Genomic DNA, 21,376 nt, shown 5'->3' on the forward strand with positions numbered 1-21,376 from the left:
TTCTCCAGCTCAAAGACACAATGTTGACACAGTATTCACACTGATTAAAGAATAAAGAAAAACAGGAACACTATAACTGTGAATGCCTACAGTATTCACACTTATAATAATAATAAAGAAAAACAGGATCTCAATAGTGTGAAAACACTATAAGTGTGAATATTGGACTCTTCCCAGCTGAAAGACATGAAATCTTTTACAGAACCTGAAAAGGCCAAAACAGCTATGAGTGCAGTAGAAAAAAACCGGACATCAGTCACAGAGTTGTCAGGGGGACCTGCTTCCCAGCTTCTGCAGCATTCCTCTCAGGTGGTGGAGCTCCTCGGCAACATGCCCTCTGTCCTGGAGCTGCTGAGTCAGGCAGCACAGAGCAGTCTTGATGAGCAGGACAGACAGGTACCTCAGGTTTCCCCAGTCTTCTTTTCAGTATTTTAGTCTTATCACCCAGTGGGAAAGTAATGCTGTTGACATAGGGTTTTACATTCTGTTAAAGTCAAAAGCTGATGGCAGCATAATAATTCCAGATGTTGTAATGGACCGGCGAAGATTCACAAAATTCCTGCTAGACAAAAAGACTTTGTGACTTCATCTGAAACATGTCTTCTGTTCGGCTTTGACTGTTTGGGACCTACATGTTAATTTTAACCCCAAAAATCTTAGTTCAAATACATGTATATTTCTGTTGTTATGAATGCCTTCAGTTTATTGTATGTATTTACCAAAGCTAATTAAAATGAGTTTTATCAGTCAGATAGATTATCTTAGACATTAAAGCTGCACGATGCATTCTATTTTGACAGACTTAAAACAATATGTTTTCATTGCCGAAGTTTGCCCTAAAAGACAACCGAGACGTAGATCTATTTAGGAATGAAGTTAATTTATTAACAAGGTGGTCACATCATGCCTGGATTTTTATCTATTGCTGACCTTGGCAGCATGGTAGCCCCATAGTGGAGTTCAGCAAATAAAAATAATAACTTGATTGAAGTGCATCTAATACAGATATGTTTAAAATGTATTTTTTTTAGCTTTTTTCAAGAATAAAATCCTGGTGCTCTCTGAAATCCAGTGGTAGCTTTCTGTCTGTGTCAGGTTGTGTGTCAGTGCTATGAGGACACAGTTGCAGGCTCAGTGTTGGAGAAGCTTATAGGCAGATTGAGGAATGGAAGAATCAGTGAGAAGTCTTTCGCTCAGCTGCTCTGGAACATCCAGAAGAAAGCTCCTTTGACTTTTCCTGCTCTGCTGCTCCCTCTGCTGAAGCATCTGGATGGGAATACACTCCAAAGTCAAGGTAGAGAGATGCACTTTGATCTGTTAGTTGCTTTCGGTACTTTTTATTTGTCAGACCTTTCTCTGTGTTTTATAGCTTGCTCTGAACAGCCAGATGACTCTACAAAGGAAATAAATTTGGAGGAAAAGACAGACATGAAAATCGATGAAGGACAGAGTGATGAGGAGACACGTGTAAATGCTGCAGCGGACTCTTCATCGTCTGTCTCCTCCATCTGCAAGCGCTATCCTTGCCGATGGTGCAAGAAGACTTTTAACTTTCAGTGCAGAATGCTAGCCCACATGAAGCGATGCTACATGTCACAGGAGTGTGAGGTGCCATGCCCAGAGTGCCCCAAAAAACTGCCGAGTCAGCGAGCTCTGCAGCGCCACCGGGGTGAGGTTCATCGTAACACGGCACGGGCCAAGAAAAGGGTGGCATGTGACATCTGTGGCCGCAATTTTGCCCACCCATCAGGTGAGAGTCCTGTGTGACACCTGACATTTGATTTTGATTCTCACAGTAACTTTTACAATAAGGTAAAGAGAGTGCTTTACAGGTATTATTACAAGAAATTCAAATGGGTTGGATAAAAATCCTGCTTTATAAATGTATATGCCAACTCAATACATAAACGTACAGTACATATAGTTGAAATTAGATATTTACAGACACTATTAATACAGGTCCTTCTCAAAATATTAGCATATTGTGATAAAGTTCATTATTTTCCATAATGTCATGATGAAAATTTAACATTCATATATTTTAGATTCATTGCACACTAACTGAAATATTTCAGGTCTTTTATTGTCTTAATACGGAGGATTTTGGCATACAGCTCTTGAAAACCCAAAATTCCTATCTCACAAAATTAGCATATCATTAAAAGGGTCTCTAAACGAGCTATGAACCTAATCATCGGAATCAACGAGTTAACTCTAAACACCTGCAAAAGATTCCTGAGGCCTTTAAAACTCCCAGCCTGGTTCATCACTCAAAACCCCAATCATGGGTAAGACTGCCGACCTGACTGCTGTCCAGAAGGCCACTATTGACACCCTCAAGCAAGAGGGTAAGACACAGAAAGAAATTTCTGAACGAATAGGCTGTTCCCAGAGTGCTGTATCAAGGCACCTCAGTGGGAAGTCTGTGGGAAGGAAAAGGTATGGCAGAAAACGCTGCACAACGAGAAGAGGTGACCGGACCCTGAGGAAGATTGTGTAGAAGGGCCAATTCCTGACCTTGGGGGACCTGCGGAAGCAGTGGACTGAGTCTGGAGTAGAAACATCCAGAGCCACCGTGCACAGGCGTGTGCAGGAAATGGGCTACAGGTGCCGCATTCCCCAGGTCAAGCCATTTTTGAACCAGAAACAGCGGCAGAAGTGCCTGACCTGGGCTACAGAGAAGCAGCACTGGACTGTTGCTCAGTGGTTCAAAGTCCTTTTTTCGGATGAAAGCAAATTCTGCATGTCATTCGGAAATCAAGGTGCCAGAGTCTGGAGGAAGACTGGGGAGAAGGAAATGCCAAAATGCCAGAAGTCCAGTGTCAAGTACCCACAGTCAGTGATGGTCTGGGGTGCCGTGTCAGCTGCTGGTGTTGGTCCACTGTGTTTTATCAAGGGCAGGGTCAATGCAGCTAGCTATCAGGAGATTTTGGAGCACTTCATGATTCCATCGGCTGAAAAGCTTTATGGAGATGAAGATTTCATTTTTCAGCACGACCTGGCACCTGCTCACAGTGCCAAAACCACTGGTGAATGGTTTACTGACCATGGTATCACTGTGCTCAATTGGCCTGCCAACTCTCCTGACCTGAACCCCATAGAGAATCTGTGGGATATTGTGAAGAGAACGTTGAGAGACTCAAGACCCAACACTCTGGATGAGCTAAAGGCCGCTATTGAAGCATCCTGGGCCTCCATAAGACCTCAGCAGTGTCACAGGCTGATTGCCTCCATGCCACGCCGCATTGAAGCAGTCATTTCTGCAAAAGGATTCCCGACCAAGTATTGAGTGCATAACTGTACATGATTATCTAAAGGTTGACATTTTTTGTATTAAAAACACTTTTCTTTTATTGGTCGGATGAAATATGCTAATTTTGTGAGATAGGAATTTTGGGTTTTCATGAGCTGTATGGCAAAATCATCCGTATTAAGACAATAAAAGACCTGAAATATTTCAGTTAGTGTGTAATGAATCTAAAATATATGAATGTTAAATTTTCCTCATGACATTGTGGAAAATAATGAACTTTATCACAATATGCTAATATTTTGAGAAGGACCTGTATAGCCAAATTGGATCTTGTGCATCTGTTCCTTGAGGAGTTATTTGAAAGACTCACGTGAAGGCAGTGTGGACAACTCAAATGACATTATAAATTTTTTGCATATTAAATATGTTCAACAGGTGCACTCTGCTGTGTTCCTGTGTGTTCCACACTAGGTCTCTGTCCATTTATATATACAAAATAAACCAACCAATAAATCAAGACAGTATAAACAATATATCCCTGCCACTCAAAGAGCATGGATGTGACTCTGCTAAATGTGGATGCCATTTAAATAACCTGCTTAAAGCTTTGCCTAGTATAGAAACATGAGGCAAACGTTTCAGGTTTTATCTTTCAACCTGTATTGGTGCTGGAGTTAAATGCGCTACACATATTCAGAGGTTTCACTCCCCGATGCCAGCTGTTGTGGGTTCGATTCCCGGCCCAGGCGACTTCTGCTGCATGTCTTCCCCCTCTCTCCACCTCTTTCTTGTCAGCTTACTGTCAGAAAACTTTGAAAAATAAAGGCTACTTGTGCCACAAAAACATAAAAAAGATCTTAAACTTGGACTGTAAGTTTCCAGTCTTTACATTATTTCTAAAAACAATGTGATTAAGTAAATTCATACCGTATATACAGTATGATTTCTGCAGCCTAACGTGATTTTGGTATCTCAGTTTAGCTATTAAAAAACACTACATTGACTGCATATTTTTAGCAATTTTGGTCCACACCCACTTCTGACTAAACATGTGATGTTTTAGGTTTGGTTTACCATAAACAGGCAGAGCACTTTGAAATGAAACCATTTGCCTGTGAGGATTGTGGTGCAATGTTTGGAGCCAACTCCTCTCTGAAGAACCACATGAGGCTGCATACAGGAGAGAAACCCTACCAATGCCAACACTGTGACATGAGCTTCAGTGTAGCAGCTGCACTTGCTTACCACACCAAGAAGAAACACTCTGAGGGTAGGTCATGTGGCTTACTAGTAACATGGAGAAATAATTACCAGGTTACATATGTCTTCCTTGTTTTAAAAAGAACAAATTCAGTGTGTGTGGGGTTGGGGGGGTTCCACGCTCAGTTTTTGCTTTTTATTTCAGGAAAGATGTATGTGTGTCAGTACTGTAAGGCTGTCTTCGCCCAGTCCATTGAGCTGACACGTCACGTACGGACGCACACTGGAGACCGGCCTTATGTGTGTCGAGAATGTGGGAAGGGCTACAGCCAGGCCAGCGGACTCACTGTGCACCTGCAAACCTTCCACAGTAAGAAAGCACAGCAGGAAAATCACTTGCATTTTGATTTTAGCTTCAAACCTCAGGATTCTCAAGGGTTGTGGAATGCGGTGTGTATGTGAAACTGAACACAACTGTTTTAATTTTCCACCCATTGGTTTTTTGGCTTTTTTGTGTTTATAGAAATTAGACTGTAAACACAGAATGGCAGTTTTATGTTTAGCACCAAAGATCATTAAAGGTCCACAAACGTTGTTCAATAGGGGTTGCATCTCTCTATGTAATGAAACCTTTTTGTGTGATCTGAAGTCTGAGTGAACCAGATCAAATACTTCTCATACACCTAGAGGTGTTTTAACTATCATTGGGTTTTAGTATTGTTGATACAAATAATGTAGCTACACCAATGAGATTGTTTGTGGCTGATTTGGAATCTGCAGTTTTTGTAAAACTTCTTCCTGGCTATATTGATATTAGTTGGTTTTAATTTCTTTTTGAGGGTAAGAAGATGCTATACCAGCAGCATTCAAATATATTTTTCTAGGATTCCTGTTCTGGTCGGCCCTAATTATTCATATAAGGATCAGAGATGATGTTCTGTTGCATCTGTGATGTACTAGTTGCTGTATAACAAGGTTTTACTATTATTTTAAAACAAAGACAAATTTATTATGGATATGACATTTTTAATTGGCCTTAAGAGGTTATATACTATTTATTTAGTATAACTAGCATCCCTAAAAGTGCATTCTGTATTACCTACAAAGTGCTGATTTTTATCTTAGCTGGGATGTCAACTTTTCCTAATGTTTTCCAGCATGTTTTATAACTACCAGAGTTTGAAAGCCTAAAAAGATAAAACTGAGCAGATTTTTTCCTAGAGATGTCTATAAAATATTTTCCCTTTAAGAAGCTTCTGTCTCCCTGCTTTTGCTGACTTCATTTTTAGATACCTCACTAATACACAACATGACTAACCTTGACTCTTCGTCACTCAGTAACAACATTCACACAGAAGAATGTAATCAGCGTGAATGTAGTAGTGATTACGTAGGGTGTGTTCGCAGATCGTAAAAATCAGATTTAGGTTTCTGACCGGCGGGATGTCAGTCAGGTTGATAAAAGGGACACAAAAGCTTTCCTAAAAGTAAAGACTACTTTGCACCCAGACTGACTTAAAAAGGTTGACCATCTTATTCACCCTCACTGTCTCTGTCTGAAAGTTCAGCACCTTTAAAAAACAAAAATCTGAAACAACGGCTGACACATAACTTCATTTTTTGTTTTATGGAAACCATAAATTCACTGTTGGAAATGGTGCAAATAAACAAAATTAAATAAAAATAAATAAATAAATTTAGCTCTGTAGAAGGAGGGATGACTCCAGTATGGAAACAAATCTGGGGAAGCTAGGTTTGATTAACTGCTCTTCAGAATGTTGCTTAGATGACACAACTTTGAAATATTCATATAGGTATTACTGCTAAAGCTAATTAAATATACCGGTAATTCAACATAATATTATCACCCACTGTATTATCAACCAAAGAATGTTTAATGTTGGAATACTGGTTTTAGGTCTCGGTTTGATTTGAAATATGTTAAAAATGTAAGTAAATGCACAAAGCTGGCTGATTATGCTGTGTGTGCGCTGACTATTACTTGCTGTTATCAGACCTGTCAGAACCTCATGACTGTAAGAAGTGTTGCCTCAGCTTCTCTACCTTGGAGCAGCATCAGCAACACATTCAGGAGTTCCACCCAAAGGAGTTCCACAAGTGCAGCACATGCAGCAAGGTGTTTCAGAGCGCCGCCCTGCTGGACAAACATAGAGCAACACACTCTGGAAGCAAGCCATTCAGCTGTCAGCTCTGCAACAAGTCATATCAGGTAAGATGATCTGGATTAACTCCATTTTTTATTTCCCCATTATCACAGAAACACACAGATAAGGGCAATAAATTTGTTTCTTCCCCTTCACAAATTGATTCTCGTTTATAGTGTTACTTCCGCACTGCATGGTCCATCAGTGTTTCCAAACCTTTTATGACTTTTCTACCTGAGCCATTTAGTTAAACCACGGGTACACCCTCAGTCAAACGAGTAGAGTAAAATAGAATGTACAACAACTGATTATTAAATGAAAATCATTTTATTTAAACCCCTTAACTTGAACATTTAGTTCTTAGGCAATTTATTCTTTTCAGCTCAAATGAAACATAAAGATATCTCTGCTGCCGTAAAGGTGAATAAGTAATTTAAATAAATACAGAATTAACATAAATAATAAACATGCCTGTGTTATAACAAAAACTGAAGCTCTTTTGAATACATCCACAATAAACAGACATTTAAATATAACTTAAAAAACCAGGAACAGAGCACTTAACAAAAATAATATTTAGGCTCACTATGTCAGTTTTACTTTGTTTTCATCATTTAACTGAGCTTTAAGGAGAAACCTGAGCTTGCTTGTCTTCAATAAGCTTTGATAGATCAGGAGGCAGAGTGGAAACAGCTGTTACTTTTCTCTGTCCCAGCAGCCGAGCGTCGTGCAGGTGAACCCCAATGACATCCCTGCTCTAGTCTTTCCCACCTGTAGTGGTTTTATTGTGTCTTTTCTGCTCTTTTGGTCAATAAAAGCTTGGTGTATTTTGCACTGGGGTCCTAATGTGTATCACACACTCCAGAAGATGATTACTTCATCCTCAGCAAGTGAGACAACATTGGAAGTAACTGTAGAACCTGATCTGTGTTTGGACTGCTTTGATCTTGTGGAGCTTCCTGAGTTATCAGAAATATTAGCTTCATCTAAACCTTCAACTTGTATGTTAGACCCAATCCCAACCAAATTATTTAAGGAAGTGTTCCCTCTGATTACCAGCCCCATTTTAGATTAATGATTGATTAATGATTAATCTATCCTTAGTAAATGGATATGTACCACAAGCTTTTAAGGTAGCTGTAATTAAACCTTTACTTAAGAAACCTTTACTTGATCAAGCTGACTTAGTAAATTTCAGACCTATATCCAGTTCTTATAAAATTCTTGAAAAAATAGTTGCTAATCAAATGTGTGAGCATTTACACAGCAATGACCTGTTTGAAGAGTTTCAGTCAGGTTTCAGAGCTCATCATAGCACTGAAACAGCTCTGCTGAAAGTCACTAATGATATTCTTATGGCCTCAGATAAAGGACTTGTGTCTGTACTTGTCCTCTTAGATCTCATTGCTGCATTTGATACAGTTGATCATAATATTCTCTTAGAAAGGCTGGAATATGCTGTAGGGATCAAAGGAACAGCGCTAGGCTGGTTTAAAACTTGAATGACTTAAAATTTTGTACTTCTAAATTCAAACAAGACAGAAGTTGACATATTTGCATTGGAATCTTTGAAAGAGAATCTGCTTAGTCAATCAATTGATGTAGAAGGCATTAAATTGACCTCTGGTAATAAAGTAAAAACCTTGGTGTTATTTCTGTGTTATTTTGGCAAAATTAGAAATATCCTACCCAGGAGTGATGCTGAAAAACTAATCCATGCATTTGTTACTTCAAGGCTGGACTATTGTAATTCTTTACTATCAAGATGTCCACAAAATGCAGTTAAAAGCCTTCAGCTGATTCAAAATGCTGCAGCAAGAGTTCTGGTGAAAATTAAAAAGAGAGATCATATTTCCCCTACTTTAGCTTCCCTGCATTGGCTCCCTGTTAAATCCAGAATAGATTTTAGAATTCTCCTTCTCACATATAAAGCCCTTAATGATCTAGCTAAATCATACATCAGAGATATGATTGGTCCGTATATTCCTAACAGAGCACTTTGTAACACACACACACACACACACACACACACACACACATATACAGGGGTTGGACAATGAAACTGAAACACCTGGTTTTAGACCACAATAATTCATTAGTATGGTGTAGGGCCTCCTTTTGCGGCCAATACAGCGTCAATTCGTCTTAGGAATGACATATACAAGTCCTGCACAGTGGTCAGAGGGATTTTAAGCCATTCTACTTGTAGGATAGTGGCCGGGTCACTGTGATACTGGTGGGGGAAAACGTTTCCTGACTCGCTCCTCCAAAACACCCCAAAGTGGCTCAATAATTTTTAGATCTGGTGACTGCAGGCCATGGGAGATGTTCAACTTCACTTTCATGTTCATCAAACCAATCTTTCACCAGTCTTGCTGTGTGTACAATGTTTGAACCATTGGATGCACATGGTCCTCAAGAATGGTTCGGTAGTCCTTGGCAGTGACGCGCCCATCTAGCACAAGTACTGGGCCAAGGGAATGCCATGACATGGCAGCCCAAACCATCACTGATCCACCCACATGCTTCACTCTGGGCATGCAACAGTCTGGGAGGTACGCTTCTTTGGGGCTTCTCCACACCGTAACTCTCCCGGATGTGGGGAAAACAGTAAAGGTGGACTCATCAGAGAACAATACATGCTTCACATTGTCCACAGCCCAAGATTTGCGCTCCTTGCACCATTAAAACCGACATTTGGCATTAGCATGAGTTACCAAAGGTTAGGCTTTAGCAGCCCGGCCGTGTATATTGACCCTGTGGATCTCCCGACGGACAGTTCTGGTGGAAACAGGAGAGTTGAGGTGCACATTTAATTCTGCCGTGATTTGGGCAGCCTTGGTTTTATGTTTTTTGGATACAATCCAGGTTAGCACCCGAACATCCCTTTCAGGCAGCTTCCTCTTGCGTCCACAGCTAATCCTGTTGGATGTGGTTCGTCCTTCTTGGTGGTATGCTGACATTACCCTGGATACCGTGGCTCTCAATACATCACAAAGACTTGCTGTCTTGGTCACAGATGCGCCAGCAAGATGTGCACCAACAATTTGTCCTCTTTTGAACTCTGGTATGACACCCATAATGTTGTGTGCATTTCAATATTTTGAGCAAAACTGTGCTCTTACCCTGCTAATTGAAGCTTCACACTCTGCTCTTACTGGTGCAATGTGCAATCAATGAAGACTGGCTACCAGGCTGGTCCAATTTAGCCATTTATAACAGTCCAAACATAGATCAGGTTCTACAGTTATTTCCAATGTTGTCTCACTTGCTGAGAATGAAGTAATCATCTTCGGGAGTATGCCAATTATTTTATTTTTAATAGAATATATTTTATTTAAAAACAATCCCATAAAGTCCTTACTGCTGAAAGCTAAGGGAATGGATGGCTCAACAGAGCTATGACTCTATGTAAGTTTAGCAACTGTACTAATGAGAAACCTAGGATTATTCTTGTTCTCTTCTATTAATGATGAGAAATAAGCTGTTCTAGCTTGGTGAAGTGTCTTTTTATACAACAGTAGGCTATTTTTCCAAATTAAGTAGGAATCCTCTAGGTGTGTAGAGCACCATTTTCTCTCCAATTTTCTAACATTGTGCTTTAAAGTACGCAGCTCTGAATTAAACCAGGGAGCCAGCCTCCTATGAATAATTACCTTCTTTTTTAAGGGGGCTGCATTGTCTAACGCACCACGCAATGATGAAGTAACACTATGAACAAGAGAATCAATTTGTGAAGGGGAAGAAACAAAATTATTGCCCCCCACTGTGTTTTTCTGTGATAATGAGGAAATGAAAAGTGGAACAGATTCTTTAAAGGTTGTTACAGCATTGTCTGATAATTTGACAGTTAAATTAAACTCAAAGGTTATTAAAATTGGTCAGACAAGACAGGGTTTTGTTATTTCTTTCTGCTCAATGCCATATGTCAGCACAAAGTCCTGACATTTAGTTTATGTATGTATGTATGTATGTGTATGTATGTATGTATGTATGTATATATATATACAGGGGTTGGACAATGAAACTGAAACACCTGTCATTTTCGTGTGAGAGGTTTCATGGCTAAATTGGACCAGCCTGGTAGCCAGTCTTCATTGATTGCACATTGCACCAGTAAGAGCAGAGTGTGAAGGTTCAATTAGCAGGGTAAGAGCACAGTTTTGCTCAAAATATTTAAATGCCCACATTATGGGTGACATACCAGAGTTCAAAAGAGGACAAATTGTTGGTGCACGTCTTGCTGGCGCATCTGTGACCAAGACAGCAAGTCTTTGTGATGTATCAAGAGCCACGGTATCCAGGGTAATGTCAGCATACCACCAAGAAGGACGAACCACATCCAACAGGATTAACTGTGGATGCAAGAGGAAGCTGTCTGAAAGGGATGTTCGGGTGCTAACTCTGATTGTATCCAAAAAACATAAAACCACGGCTGCCCAAATCACGGCAAAATTAAATGTGCACCTCAACTCTCCTGTTTCCACCAGAACTGTCCGTCGGGAGATCCACAGGGTCAATATACACGGCCGGGCTGCTATAGCCTAACCTTTGGTCACTCATGCCAATGCCAAACGTCGGTTTCAATGGTGCACGGAGCGCAAATCTTGGGCTGTGGACAATGTGAAACATGTATGGTTCTCTGATGAGTCCGCCTTTACTGTTTTCCCCACATCCGGGAGAGTTACGGCGTGGAGAAGCCCCAAAGAAGCGTACCACCCAGACTGTTGCATGCCCAGAGTGAAGCATGGGGGTGGATCAGTGATGGTTTGGGCTGCCATGTCATGGCATTCCCTTGGCCCAATACTTGTGCTAGATGGGCGCGTCACTGCCAAGGACGACCAAACCATTCTTGAGGACCATGTGCATCCAATGGTTCAAACATTGTATCCTGAAGGCGGTGCACCAATACACACAGCAAGACTGGTGAAAGATTGGTTTGATGAACATGAAAGTGAAGTTGAACATCTCCCATGGCCTGCACAGTCACCAGATCTAAATATTATTGAGCCACTTTGGGGTGTTTTGGAGGAGCGAGTCAGGAAACGTTTTCCTCCACCAGTATCACGTAGTGACCTGGCCACTATCCTGCAAGAAGAATGGCTTAAAATCCCTCTGACCACTGTGCAGGACTTGTATATGTCATTCCCAAGACGAATTGACGCTGTATTGGCCGCAAAAGGAGGCTTTTGCTTTGAGAATTGCTCCGCACACTCTTGGCATTCTTTTGATGAGCTTCAAGAGGTAGTCACCTGAAATGGTTTTCCAACAGTCTTGAAGGAGTTCCCAGAGATGCTTAGCACTTGGCCTTTATGGTAAAATAGCTGCTAGGAAACCACTGCTGAGGACAGGCAACAAGCAGAAGAGACTTGTTTGGGCTAAAGAACACAAGGAATGGACATAAGACCAGTGGAAATCTGTACTTTGGTCTGATAAGTCCAAGTTTAAGATCTTTGGTTCCAACCACCGTGTCTTTGTGCGGCGCAGAAGAGGTGAACGGATGGACTCTACATGCCTGGTTCCCACTGTGGAGGAGGAGGTGTGATGGTGTGGGGGTGCTTTGCTGGTGACACTGTTGGGGATTTATTCAAAATTGAAGGCATACTGAACCAGCATGGCTACCACAGCCTCTTGCAACGGCATGCTATTCCATCTGGTTTGCGTTTAGTTGGACCATCATTTATTTTTCAACAGGACAATGACCCCAAACACACCTCCAGGCTGTGTAAGGGCTATTTGACCAAGAAAAAGAGTGATAGGTGCTGCGCCAGATGACCTGGCCTCCAGTCACCGGACCTGAACCCAATCGAGATGGTTTGGGGTGAGCTGGACCGCAGAGTGAAGACAAAAGGGCCAACAAGTGCTAAGCATCTCTGGGAACTCCTTCAAGACTGTTGGAAAACCATTTCAGGTGACTACCTCTTGAAGCTCATCAACAGAATGCCAAGAGTGTGTGGAGCAGTAATCAAAGCAAAAGGTGGCTACTTTGGAGAACCTAGAATATAAGACATATTTTCAGTTGTTTCACACTTTTTTGTTCAGTATATAATTCCACATGTGTTAATTCATAGTTTTGATGCCTTCAGTGTGAAGCTACAATATTCATAGTCATGAAAATAAAGAAAACTCTTTGAATGAGAAGGTGTGTCCAAACATTTGGTCTGTACAGTATATACAACATTGGTTGTAACGAGTGGTTATTTGAGTTCCTGTTGCCTTTCTATCAGCTGGAACCAGTCTGGCCATTCCGCTCTGATCTCTGACCTCAACAAGGCATTTCTGCCCAAAGTACTGCCGCTCACTGGATATTTTTTCTTTTTCGGACCATTCTCTGTAAACCCTAGAGATGGTAGTGCGTGAAAATCCCAGTAGATCAGCAGTTTCTGAAGTACTCAGACCAGCCCCTCTGGCTCCAACAACCATGCCACGTTCAAAGTCACTTACATCACCTTTCTTCCCCATTCTGATGCTCGGTTTGAACTGCAGCAGATTGTCATGACCATGTTTACATGCCTAAATGCATTGAGTTGCTGCCATGTGATTGGCTGATTAGAAATTTGTGTTAACGAGCTGTTGGACAGGTGTACCTAATAAAGTGGCCTGTGAGTGTATACGTATATATGTATTTATATATATGTATGTGTATATATCTCTCATTTCAGCAACTGTCTGGCCTGTGGTACCACAACAGAACCAACCATCCTGATGTGTTTGCCAGCCACACCCCACAGCTTAAGACCTTGGTCCAGTGTGAGCTCTGCTTCAAGTTCTTTCCTGATGCTGCCACTTTGTCCACACACCAGGCCACTGAGCACCAAGGTGAGGACCTCACTCCTGCAGAGTAGCTCTGCTCCTCAGAAATTTCTATCTCATTTAAACTTTCTGTGGTGGGACCAGAGGGGGGTTATACTGTCTATTTCTGTAACAGCATCAGTCAAAAACAAACTGGGATGTTTCTTCTTCTCTTAGTGTCCCAGTTGCATGGTCAGTATGAGATCAGCATTTGAATCTGTGTGGTTTGGTGCCAATGAAGTGTACCAGATTAGATTTTTAAAAAACACACTCAAGAGAACAGTAAATGGTCAGCAACTGGACATAAAAATCTAGTTTTTTCCCTCACTGTTGATTTTGCTGCAGATTTATTATGTTAGCTACATTAAAGAATATTTAACATTTAATATTCAGGGACAAACATGAACACGATCATTCTGCAGGTATTTGAAACAAATGCTCACTCAGAGATACGCTTTGTTTTTAAGCTTTCTCAGAGATGATGGCCAGCTTTGTATTTGAGCTCCTTGTTAAAATTTCCCACAGGGCTTGTTCTATGTCAACCCAATAATTGTTTTCAGTGTTGAAACGTTTTACTGTAGAACATACAGTACAGACCAAAAGTTTGGACACACCCTCTCATTCAAAGAGTTTTCTTTATTTTCATGACTATGAATATTGTAGCTTCACACTGAAGGCATCAAGACTATGAATTAACAAATGTGGAATTATATACTGAACAAAAAAGTGTGAAACAACTGAAAATATGTCTTATATTCTAGGTTCTTCAAAGTAGCCACCTTTTGCTTTGATTACTGCTCCGCACACTCTTGGCATTCTGTTGAGCTTCAAGAGGTAGTCACCTGAAATGGTTTTCACTTCACAGGTGTGCCCTGTCAGGTTTAATAAGTGGGATTTCAAGCCTTATAAATGGGGTTGGGACCATCAGTTGTGTTGTGCAGGAGGTGGATGCAGTACACAGCTGATAGTCCTACTGAATAGACTGTTAGAATTTGTATTATGGCAAGAAAAAAGCAGCTAAGTAAAGAAAAACGAGTGGCCATCATTACTTTAAGAAATGAAGGTCATTCAGTCCGAACAATTGGGAAAACTTTGAAAGTGTCCCCAAGTGCAGTCGCAAAAACCATCAAGCGCTACAAAGGAACTGGCTCACATGAGGACCGCCCCAGGAAAGGAAGACCAAGAGTCACCTCTGCTGCGGACGATAAGTTCATTCGAGTCACCAGCCTCAGAAATTGCAGGTTAACAGCAGCTCAGATTAGAGAATAGGTCAATGCCAGACAGCTAGAGAGTTCTAGCAGCAGACACATCTCTAGAACAACTGTTAAGAGGAGACTGTGTGAATCAGGCCTTCATGGTAAAATAGCTGCTAGGAAACCACTGCTGAGGACAGTCAACAAGCAGAAGAGACTTGTTTGGGCTAAAGAACACAAGGAATGGACATAAGACCAGTGGAAATCTGTGCTTTGGTCTGATGAGTCCAAGTTTGAGATCTTTGGTTCCAACCACCGTGTCTTTGTGCAGCGCAGAAGAGGTGAACGGATGGACTCTACATGCCTGGTTCCCACCATGAAGCATGGAGGAGGAGGTGTGATGGTGTGGGGGTGCTTTGCTGGTGACACTGTTGGGGATTTATTCAAAATTGAAGGCATACTGAACCAGCATGGCTACCACAGCCTCTTGAAGCGGCATGCTATTCCATCCGGTTTGCGTTTAGTTGGACCATCATTTATTTTTCAACAGGACAATGACCCCATACACACCTCCAGGCTGTGTAAGGGCTATTTGACCAAGAAGGAGAGTGATGGGGTGCTGCGCCAGATGACCTGGCCTCCACAGTCACCGGACCTGAACCCAATCGAGATGGTTTGGGGTGAGCTGGACCGCAAAGTGAAGCCAAAAGGGCCAACAAGTGCTAAGCATCTCTGGGAACTCCTTCAAGACTGTTGGAAAACCATTTCAGGTGACTACCTCTTGAAGCTCATCAACAGAATGCCAAGAGTGTGTGGAGCAGTAATCAAAGCAAAAGGTGGCTACTTTGAAGAACCTAGAATATAAGACATATTTTCAGTTGTTTCACACTTTTTTGTTCAGTATATAATTCCACATTTGTTAATTCATAGTTTTGATGCCTTCAGTGTGAAGCTACAATATTCATAGTCATGAAAATAAAGAAAAGTCTTTGAATGAGAAGGTGTGTCGAAACCTTTGGTCTGTACTGTATATAAACGAGTGAGCCAGCAGCACTACTATGTAGTCTTCACAGATGTTATGTTTGTCTTCAGCCTCAGAGTCGGCGATTGTGTGCTGTTTGTACTGCAAGGCTGAGCTGGGCAGTGGAGATGAAGCACAGGAGCACGTCTGCAGTCAGCCCATCAGCCAGGGGGCGGGTGGGTTCAACTGCCCTCTCTGCTCTCTGATCTGCGTCTCCCAGCCGGAGCTCCAGGAACACCTGCTGTCTTGTCACATGGATCTGGAGCCAGAGAGCACTACAGCACGAGCTGAGGGACACACCTCCACCACCTACATGGTAACACCAGCTTCAAACTGATTTCTTCATTTTGTCAGTTGGAATAAATGTCATTATTGTTCTGAGTGGTTACAAGGTTTGCTGATGGGTAGATAAAAGATTTTATTTGGAGAACAGTCCTAATAATTTATGATGTTATTAATCAGGTTAGGTCTTGATATACAATTGAACATCTTAATGCCTGAATGTAATTGTAAATGTATGTATGTTTTTGCTACTAGTGATGTGTTACAGAAAGCTATGTGGGAAACTAAAGCACGATTAACTAAGTAATTTTATTTATATAGCAAGTTTCACATATGGAAATCACAAAGTGCTTCTCTGGAATAAAATAAATGATAAAAACAACTAATTAAGTTAAAGCCTGTCTAAATAAGTACGTCTTTAGTTATTTTTGAAGAGTCAGTAGAGACAACAGAGTGCAGAGACACTCAGTCAGCTTAAGAACCTTTGAGCACCAGGTCACATCCACTGGTCAGTACATGACTGTATTGTAGAACTGAACTGTGGGTCCACTGTTTTCCCCTGCTGGCATGATTGCAGTGAAGTGTTGAGAAAACAAAAATTTAACGCTATGTACAGGCACAAATTAACCAAACTATATGACTGATTGTATGATCATCCCATACCTATAGCTCCTAACAGTATGCATGAACATTGACAAATGTACATGCTGCACTGGTGGAAAAACTGCCTCAACCTCTTTGATGTAATACATTTTTTCTATTCACAGTTCCACTCCGCTCTACCTCGCTCTACTTGGCACAAAACTTGTTGTGTCAACATCATGTGGTGTGCAAAGTAACACAAAAACATTCACCATCACACATCATCTCTTAAAACAGTGAGGTCGCAGAGTCCAGACCATCCTCCTGTCCACAGCTCACGGGACAATGGCCATAAATAGCGTTCATGATTTCAAACCACCACCACGTCTTTCAGTTTGACCTGCTCCGGCCATTGTGGTCCTTAATAGTTTTGTAGTTGCTCTTGGGTTTTTTGAGCTTTCCGGACACTGTAGTGTGTGGTAAAATGTGTGCTTTATCATTCTCTGCGCTACCTCAGCAAACACCTTCCTATGCCGCTAACATACGGCTGACCATGCTCTTGGCCAATCAGTAAACAGCATTCTGTTCATGTCATGTTTCGGTCCTGCTCACCCTCTATGGGACCTGCTGATGAGCAGGTACCAAAAAAGCCAGTACCAGGCTGGAAAGCCAGTAATGGCAATTACTGGTTGCAAAACAGGCTGAGTGGAGCCAGCCAAAATAGTGAAAAGGGGGCTTAAATGACCTGAGACATTTACGTTACCAACCCAACTGTTCTGTCCCATTAGGTGACTTCAGATGGAGATAAAGTGGACAGGGCGGATCCAAACATGCTATCTGAGGAGCAAAGCCACTTGGGAGCTGGCCAGCATGTGCTTGTAGCTCTCAGTTGTGGAGGAGAGAGCAGATCATCAGGTCAGATGGTGGAGGTGAACATCAATGAACTGTTGAACAGCTCCGTTGCCTTCATATATGAGGACAAAAAGTCAGCTCCTAACACCTAACAAAGAATCCCTGGGGACTCTGCTGTGGCTGTCAGCAGCTGTGTTTTAGCTGGAACAGTGTCCAGCTGTAGAAGCTGTTATACATATTTAAATGTATTTAGTTACTGATTACAGCAGAATTCTGGGGCCAGTTCTGATATTAAGGAGCAAAGAATGTCTTTATTAAATTGCATGGATCAGTTGTGTTCAAACTGACTAAAGGTGAGGATCCTTAGAATAGTTTTTGTTTCCGTGCGTTGGGAACACCACACGTTATATTCTAAATCAAACCATGAAGAAAAATGTATCAATCTTTTAATCAGATTATAGAAAATTAAGAAAAATAAACTTTGGGCTGTTTAACAAGATAACAGTGTCTGCATTTTTCTCTACAGACTTAAATATTTACTGTATGAACTAAAAAATCATTAGGATTTATCCTTCCTGTGAATCACTAAACTGTTTAGTTGTATATCTACTGTTTCTCAGTCGACCAACATCTGGCACCTGTGAACATGTATTCCAGCCCAAGATGATTTGACAGCTTTCCACAATTTCTCTGCATTTCCTGGTTTTACCTCAGAAGCAATATTTTTGATGTCATCAATTGGATTAAGGTCCTGGGATTGGACCGGCCACTCCATAACTTTGACTTTGTTGGTCTGGAACCAAGATGCTGCCTGCTTACTGGTGTGTTTTGGGTTGTCTTGTTGAAACACCCATATCAAGGCCATTTCCTCTTACGCATAAGGCAACATGACCTCTTCAAGTATTTTGATATATGCAAACTGATCCATGATACCTTGTGTTTGATAAATAGGGCTGACAACATAGTGAGAGAAACATCCCCATATCATTATGTTTGAACCACCGTGCTTCACTTCAGTTTATTTATATAGCGCCAATTCACAACACACGTCGTCTCAAGGCACTTCACAAAAGTCAGGTACATACATTCCAATTAATCCTAACCATTGAACAGTGCAGTCAGATTCAGTTATTTATTCAAATTAGATAAAATGTTTTTCTGTCTAAGGAAACCCAGCAGATTGCATCCAGTCAGTGACTTGCAGCATTCCCTCCTCCTGAATGAGCATGTAGAGACAGTGGACAGTCACCGGCGTTGACTTTGCAGAAATCCCTCATACTGAGCATGCATGTAGCGACAGTGGAGAGAAAAAACTCCCTTTTAACAGGAAGAAACCTCCAGCAGAACCAGACTCAGTGTGTGCGGCCATCTGTCACGGCCGACTGGGGGTTTGAGAGAACAGAGCAGAGACACAAAGAGAACAAAGAAGCACTGATCCAGGAGTACTTTCTATGGGAAGGAAAAGTGAATGTTAATGGATGTAGCTCCTTTAGTTGTTTCATCTAGAAAGAAAGAACACATATACTCTGAGCCAGTTTTCAAGGTTAGAGTCTGAAAGAGAGCACATAGAGTTAGTCACAGTAAAATCTCAGTCAGTAGCTATGTCTAGGGGAGAGAAAGGGTTAAACACTGAAAGACCGGGCCAAGTGTATCATTGGTAGAAGGTGAGCTTGGACAATGCCCCTCTCCAGAAAGGTGTCATAGGCAGATACAGTCAGGCCAGGTGTAGCTTCTAGGAAGAGAAAAGAGAGAAAGTTAAAAGCTGAAATAACAGCAAATAATGCAAAATTGGAGAGTAGTGTGAGAATGTAGCAAAGAGAGTGAAAGTGGTCATTATGTCCTCCAGCAGTCTAAGCCTATAGCAGCATAACTACAGAGATAGCTCAGGATAACCTAAGCCACTCTAACTATAAGCTTTATCAAAAAGGAAAGTTTTAAGCCTAGCCTTAAAAGTAGACAGGGTGTCTGCCTCACGGACTAAAACTGGGAGCTGGTTCCACAGGAGAGGAGCCTGATAACTAAAGGATCTGCCTCCCATTGTACTTCTAGAGACTCTAGGAACCACCAGTAAACCTGCAGTCTGAGAATGAAGTGCTCTGTTAGGAACATATGGAACAATCGGATCTCTGTTGTATGATGGAGCTCATTAGGGCTTTATAGTTTTATAGTCACATTACTCACCATTAAATTCAGACCTTCTTTGATAACCCTGGAGCTGATCATTGAGTCTTTGTCATTCTTCAATCTATTCCACTGGTAGTCTTTCATTTTCATCCAAGTCTCTGGTTTTGCTTTTCATTTTAAAGCATTTGGGATCATTTTAATCATATGGTCTGCGTCAAAAACTCTTCTTCCAGCATTTACATGCAGTCTTATTATCAAAAGCATGAAAATGTTACACTTTAATATTTAAGAACAAAACAAACCTCAGTTGTGATGAACATAAAGCTGCTAGTCTGGAAATGTTTCTCACTCTAAAACAAAGAACAACCAGTGTCCTCAGACCGACCAAACACAGACAGGTTATTCTTCCACTCACTAAAGATTAAAAGATCAAGATAGCAGTTTTATGAATAGAAGAATGATTGTGAAACAATGAATTGACGAGGAGTCATTTTGTTTGCGTCCATGGCAAAACAAGAGAGAAAAATCCCTGTCTGCTCCTTTCTGTTGCTATCCCTCTAAATGAGTAAAAACAACTGTGGATTTCGTTCTCTATGGCAAATCTCGTTATCTGTTTTTTTTTTTTTTTTGGTCGTTTTGTTTACACTAGACAAGTTAGCCTATGTTGGCAGGTTGATTTTATTATGAAATTCACCGGAACTCTGTCATGTCTGGCTTCCTGTTTGGCTGGTAAAATTCATGCGTCAGGCCAAACTTCCCTCTTACGGAAACATTTTGTTGAGCCACACGGCCTCGGTAACCGCAGCCACACTGCGCCGTGGCTGATGGAAGTGTACACATTGATATTAATGATTTAGGTTCCTTGCGGCGCTCGAACCGCAGCTGGACCCCGTTCAGTGTGGGCCTGACGTTAGTTGAGCTTTTAAGCTTGAGCACTGCTTGATATTGACTAAAGAACACCATTCCCATTGCCAAATATGGGGGTGGAAACATGATTTGGAGCTGTTTCTTTGCTAATGGTACAAGAAGATTTAACCACATTGAGGAAGTGTTTACCAGTGCCATGGAAGGGTCGTCCAACATTGCAAGGGCTTAAAGGAGTGGCTCAACAAGAAGCTTTTTAAGGCCCTGGAACCTAGCCAGTCTCCAGACTTTCATCCCATACAAAACTTTAGGTCCAAGCAAGTTCTTTTTATTTTTTTTTTGTGTCCTGTCCAGCCGAGTAGAGCTCAGAACTGTTGTCTGAGTGCCAAGAAAAAGCCCAACAGATTTACTTTCACAGGTGGAGCATTACAGCTAACGCTTTAAAGCTTTGCTTGATATTTATAAAAGAAGCTTTATTAGAAACTGCTTTGGGATTATTTCAGTTGTTACGGACACGGAGACAGAAATGGAAAGGGAAAAAATAGAAGCATGAAAGAGAGAAAGGGGGGCAAAAAAGTAAAGGGGAAGAGAAGCAGAATAGAATGGAGGAAAAAAAGAATGAAGAGAATACAAGATAACACCATGCTTTGCTTCTACACCAGCATAAATATTCATATTACCAGCTTTTTTACCAAAAGGTGCACGGTACTTATGAATGCAAGATGTATTTAGTGGTAAATGCGGCTCAATATAGTCAATATACTCAATAACATTTGTGTATCTGTTAACACCTGAATTTAAACACCTGTGGGTCTGAGTGTGAACATGCATGTGCATACAAGGTTTCTCCATAAAAATATGCAATAGTGAGTGTGAAGAGCCACAGACCTGCTCCCCTGGACCTGGTACAGATACGGAGGAGATCCGAGCCACAGACATCCAAAGGCCCCCAGGAAAACCTACACCCACCCCAACATTTTAACAACTCCCAGAACACATAAGACGCCCAGGTTGACTCCGCCCCACCCCTTCCCACAGATCCTCCGCC

The 21,376-nt window shown here is 41.4% G+C and overlaps 1 protein-coding gene across 4 annotated transcripts in view; it reads left to right on the plus strand.

Annotated features, from left to right (window-relative positions):
• zbtb40 (zinc finger and BTB domain containing 40) overlaps window positions 1-17,839 on the plus strand; it is a 30,959-nt gene extending 13,120 nt beyond the window's left edge. For all 4 annotated transcript variants that reach the window (XM_047348376.1, XM_047348377.1, XM_047348375.1 and 1 more), the window contains exons 4-12: window positions 203-396; window positions 1,096-1,294; window positions 1,370-1,750; window positions 4,317-4,523; window positions 4,659-4,823; window positions 6,469-6,683; window positions 13,281-13,437; window positions 15,696-15,940; window positions 17,277-17,839. In XM_047348376.1, the coding sequence (XP_047204332.1) occupies window positions 203-396; window positions 1,096-1,294; window positions 1,370-1,750; window positions 4,317-4,523; window positions 4,659-4,823; window positions 6,469-6,683; window positions 13,281-13,437; window positions 15,696-15,940; window positions 17,277-17,492 (1,979 nt within the window). In that variant the 3' untranslated portion in view covers window positions 17,493-17,839. The remainder of the gene's footprint in view (window positions 1-202; window positions 397-1,095; window positions 1,295-1,369; window positions 1,751-4,316; window positions 4,524-4,658; window positions 4,824-6,468; window positions 6,684-13,280; window positions 13,438-15,695; window positions 15,941-17,276) is intronic.
• The last annotated feature ends 3,537 nt before the right edge of the window (window positions 17,840-21,376 follow it).

Source organism: Girardinichthys multiradiatus, chromosome 20 (assembly GCF_021462225.1).
Source record: "Girardinichthys multiradiatus isolate DD_20200921_A chromosome 20, DD_fGirMul_XY1, whole genome shotgun sequence".
Lineage (NCBI taxonomy): Eukaryota > Metazoa > Chordata > Actinopteri > Cyprinodontiformes > Goodeidae > Girardinichthys > Girardinichthys multiradiatus.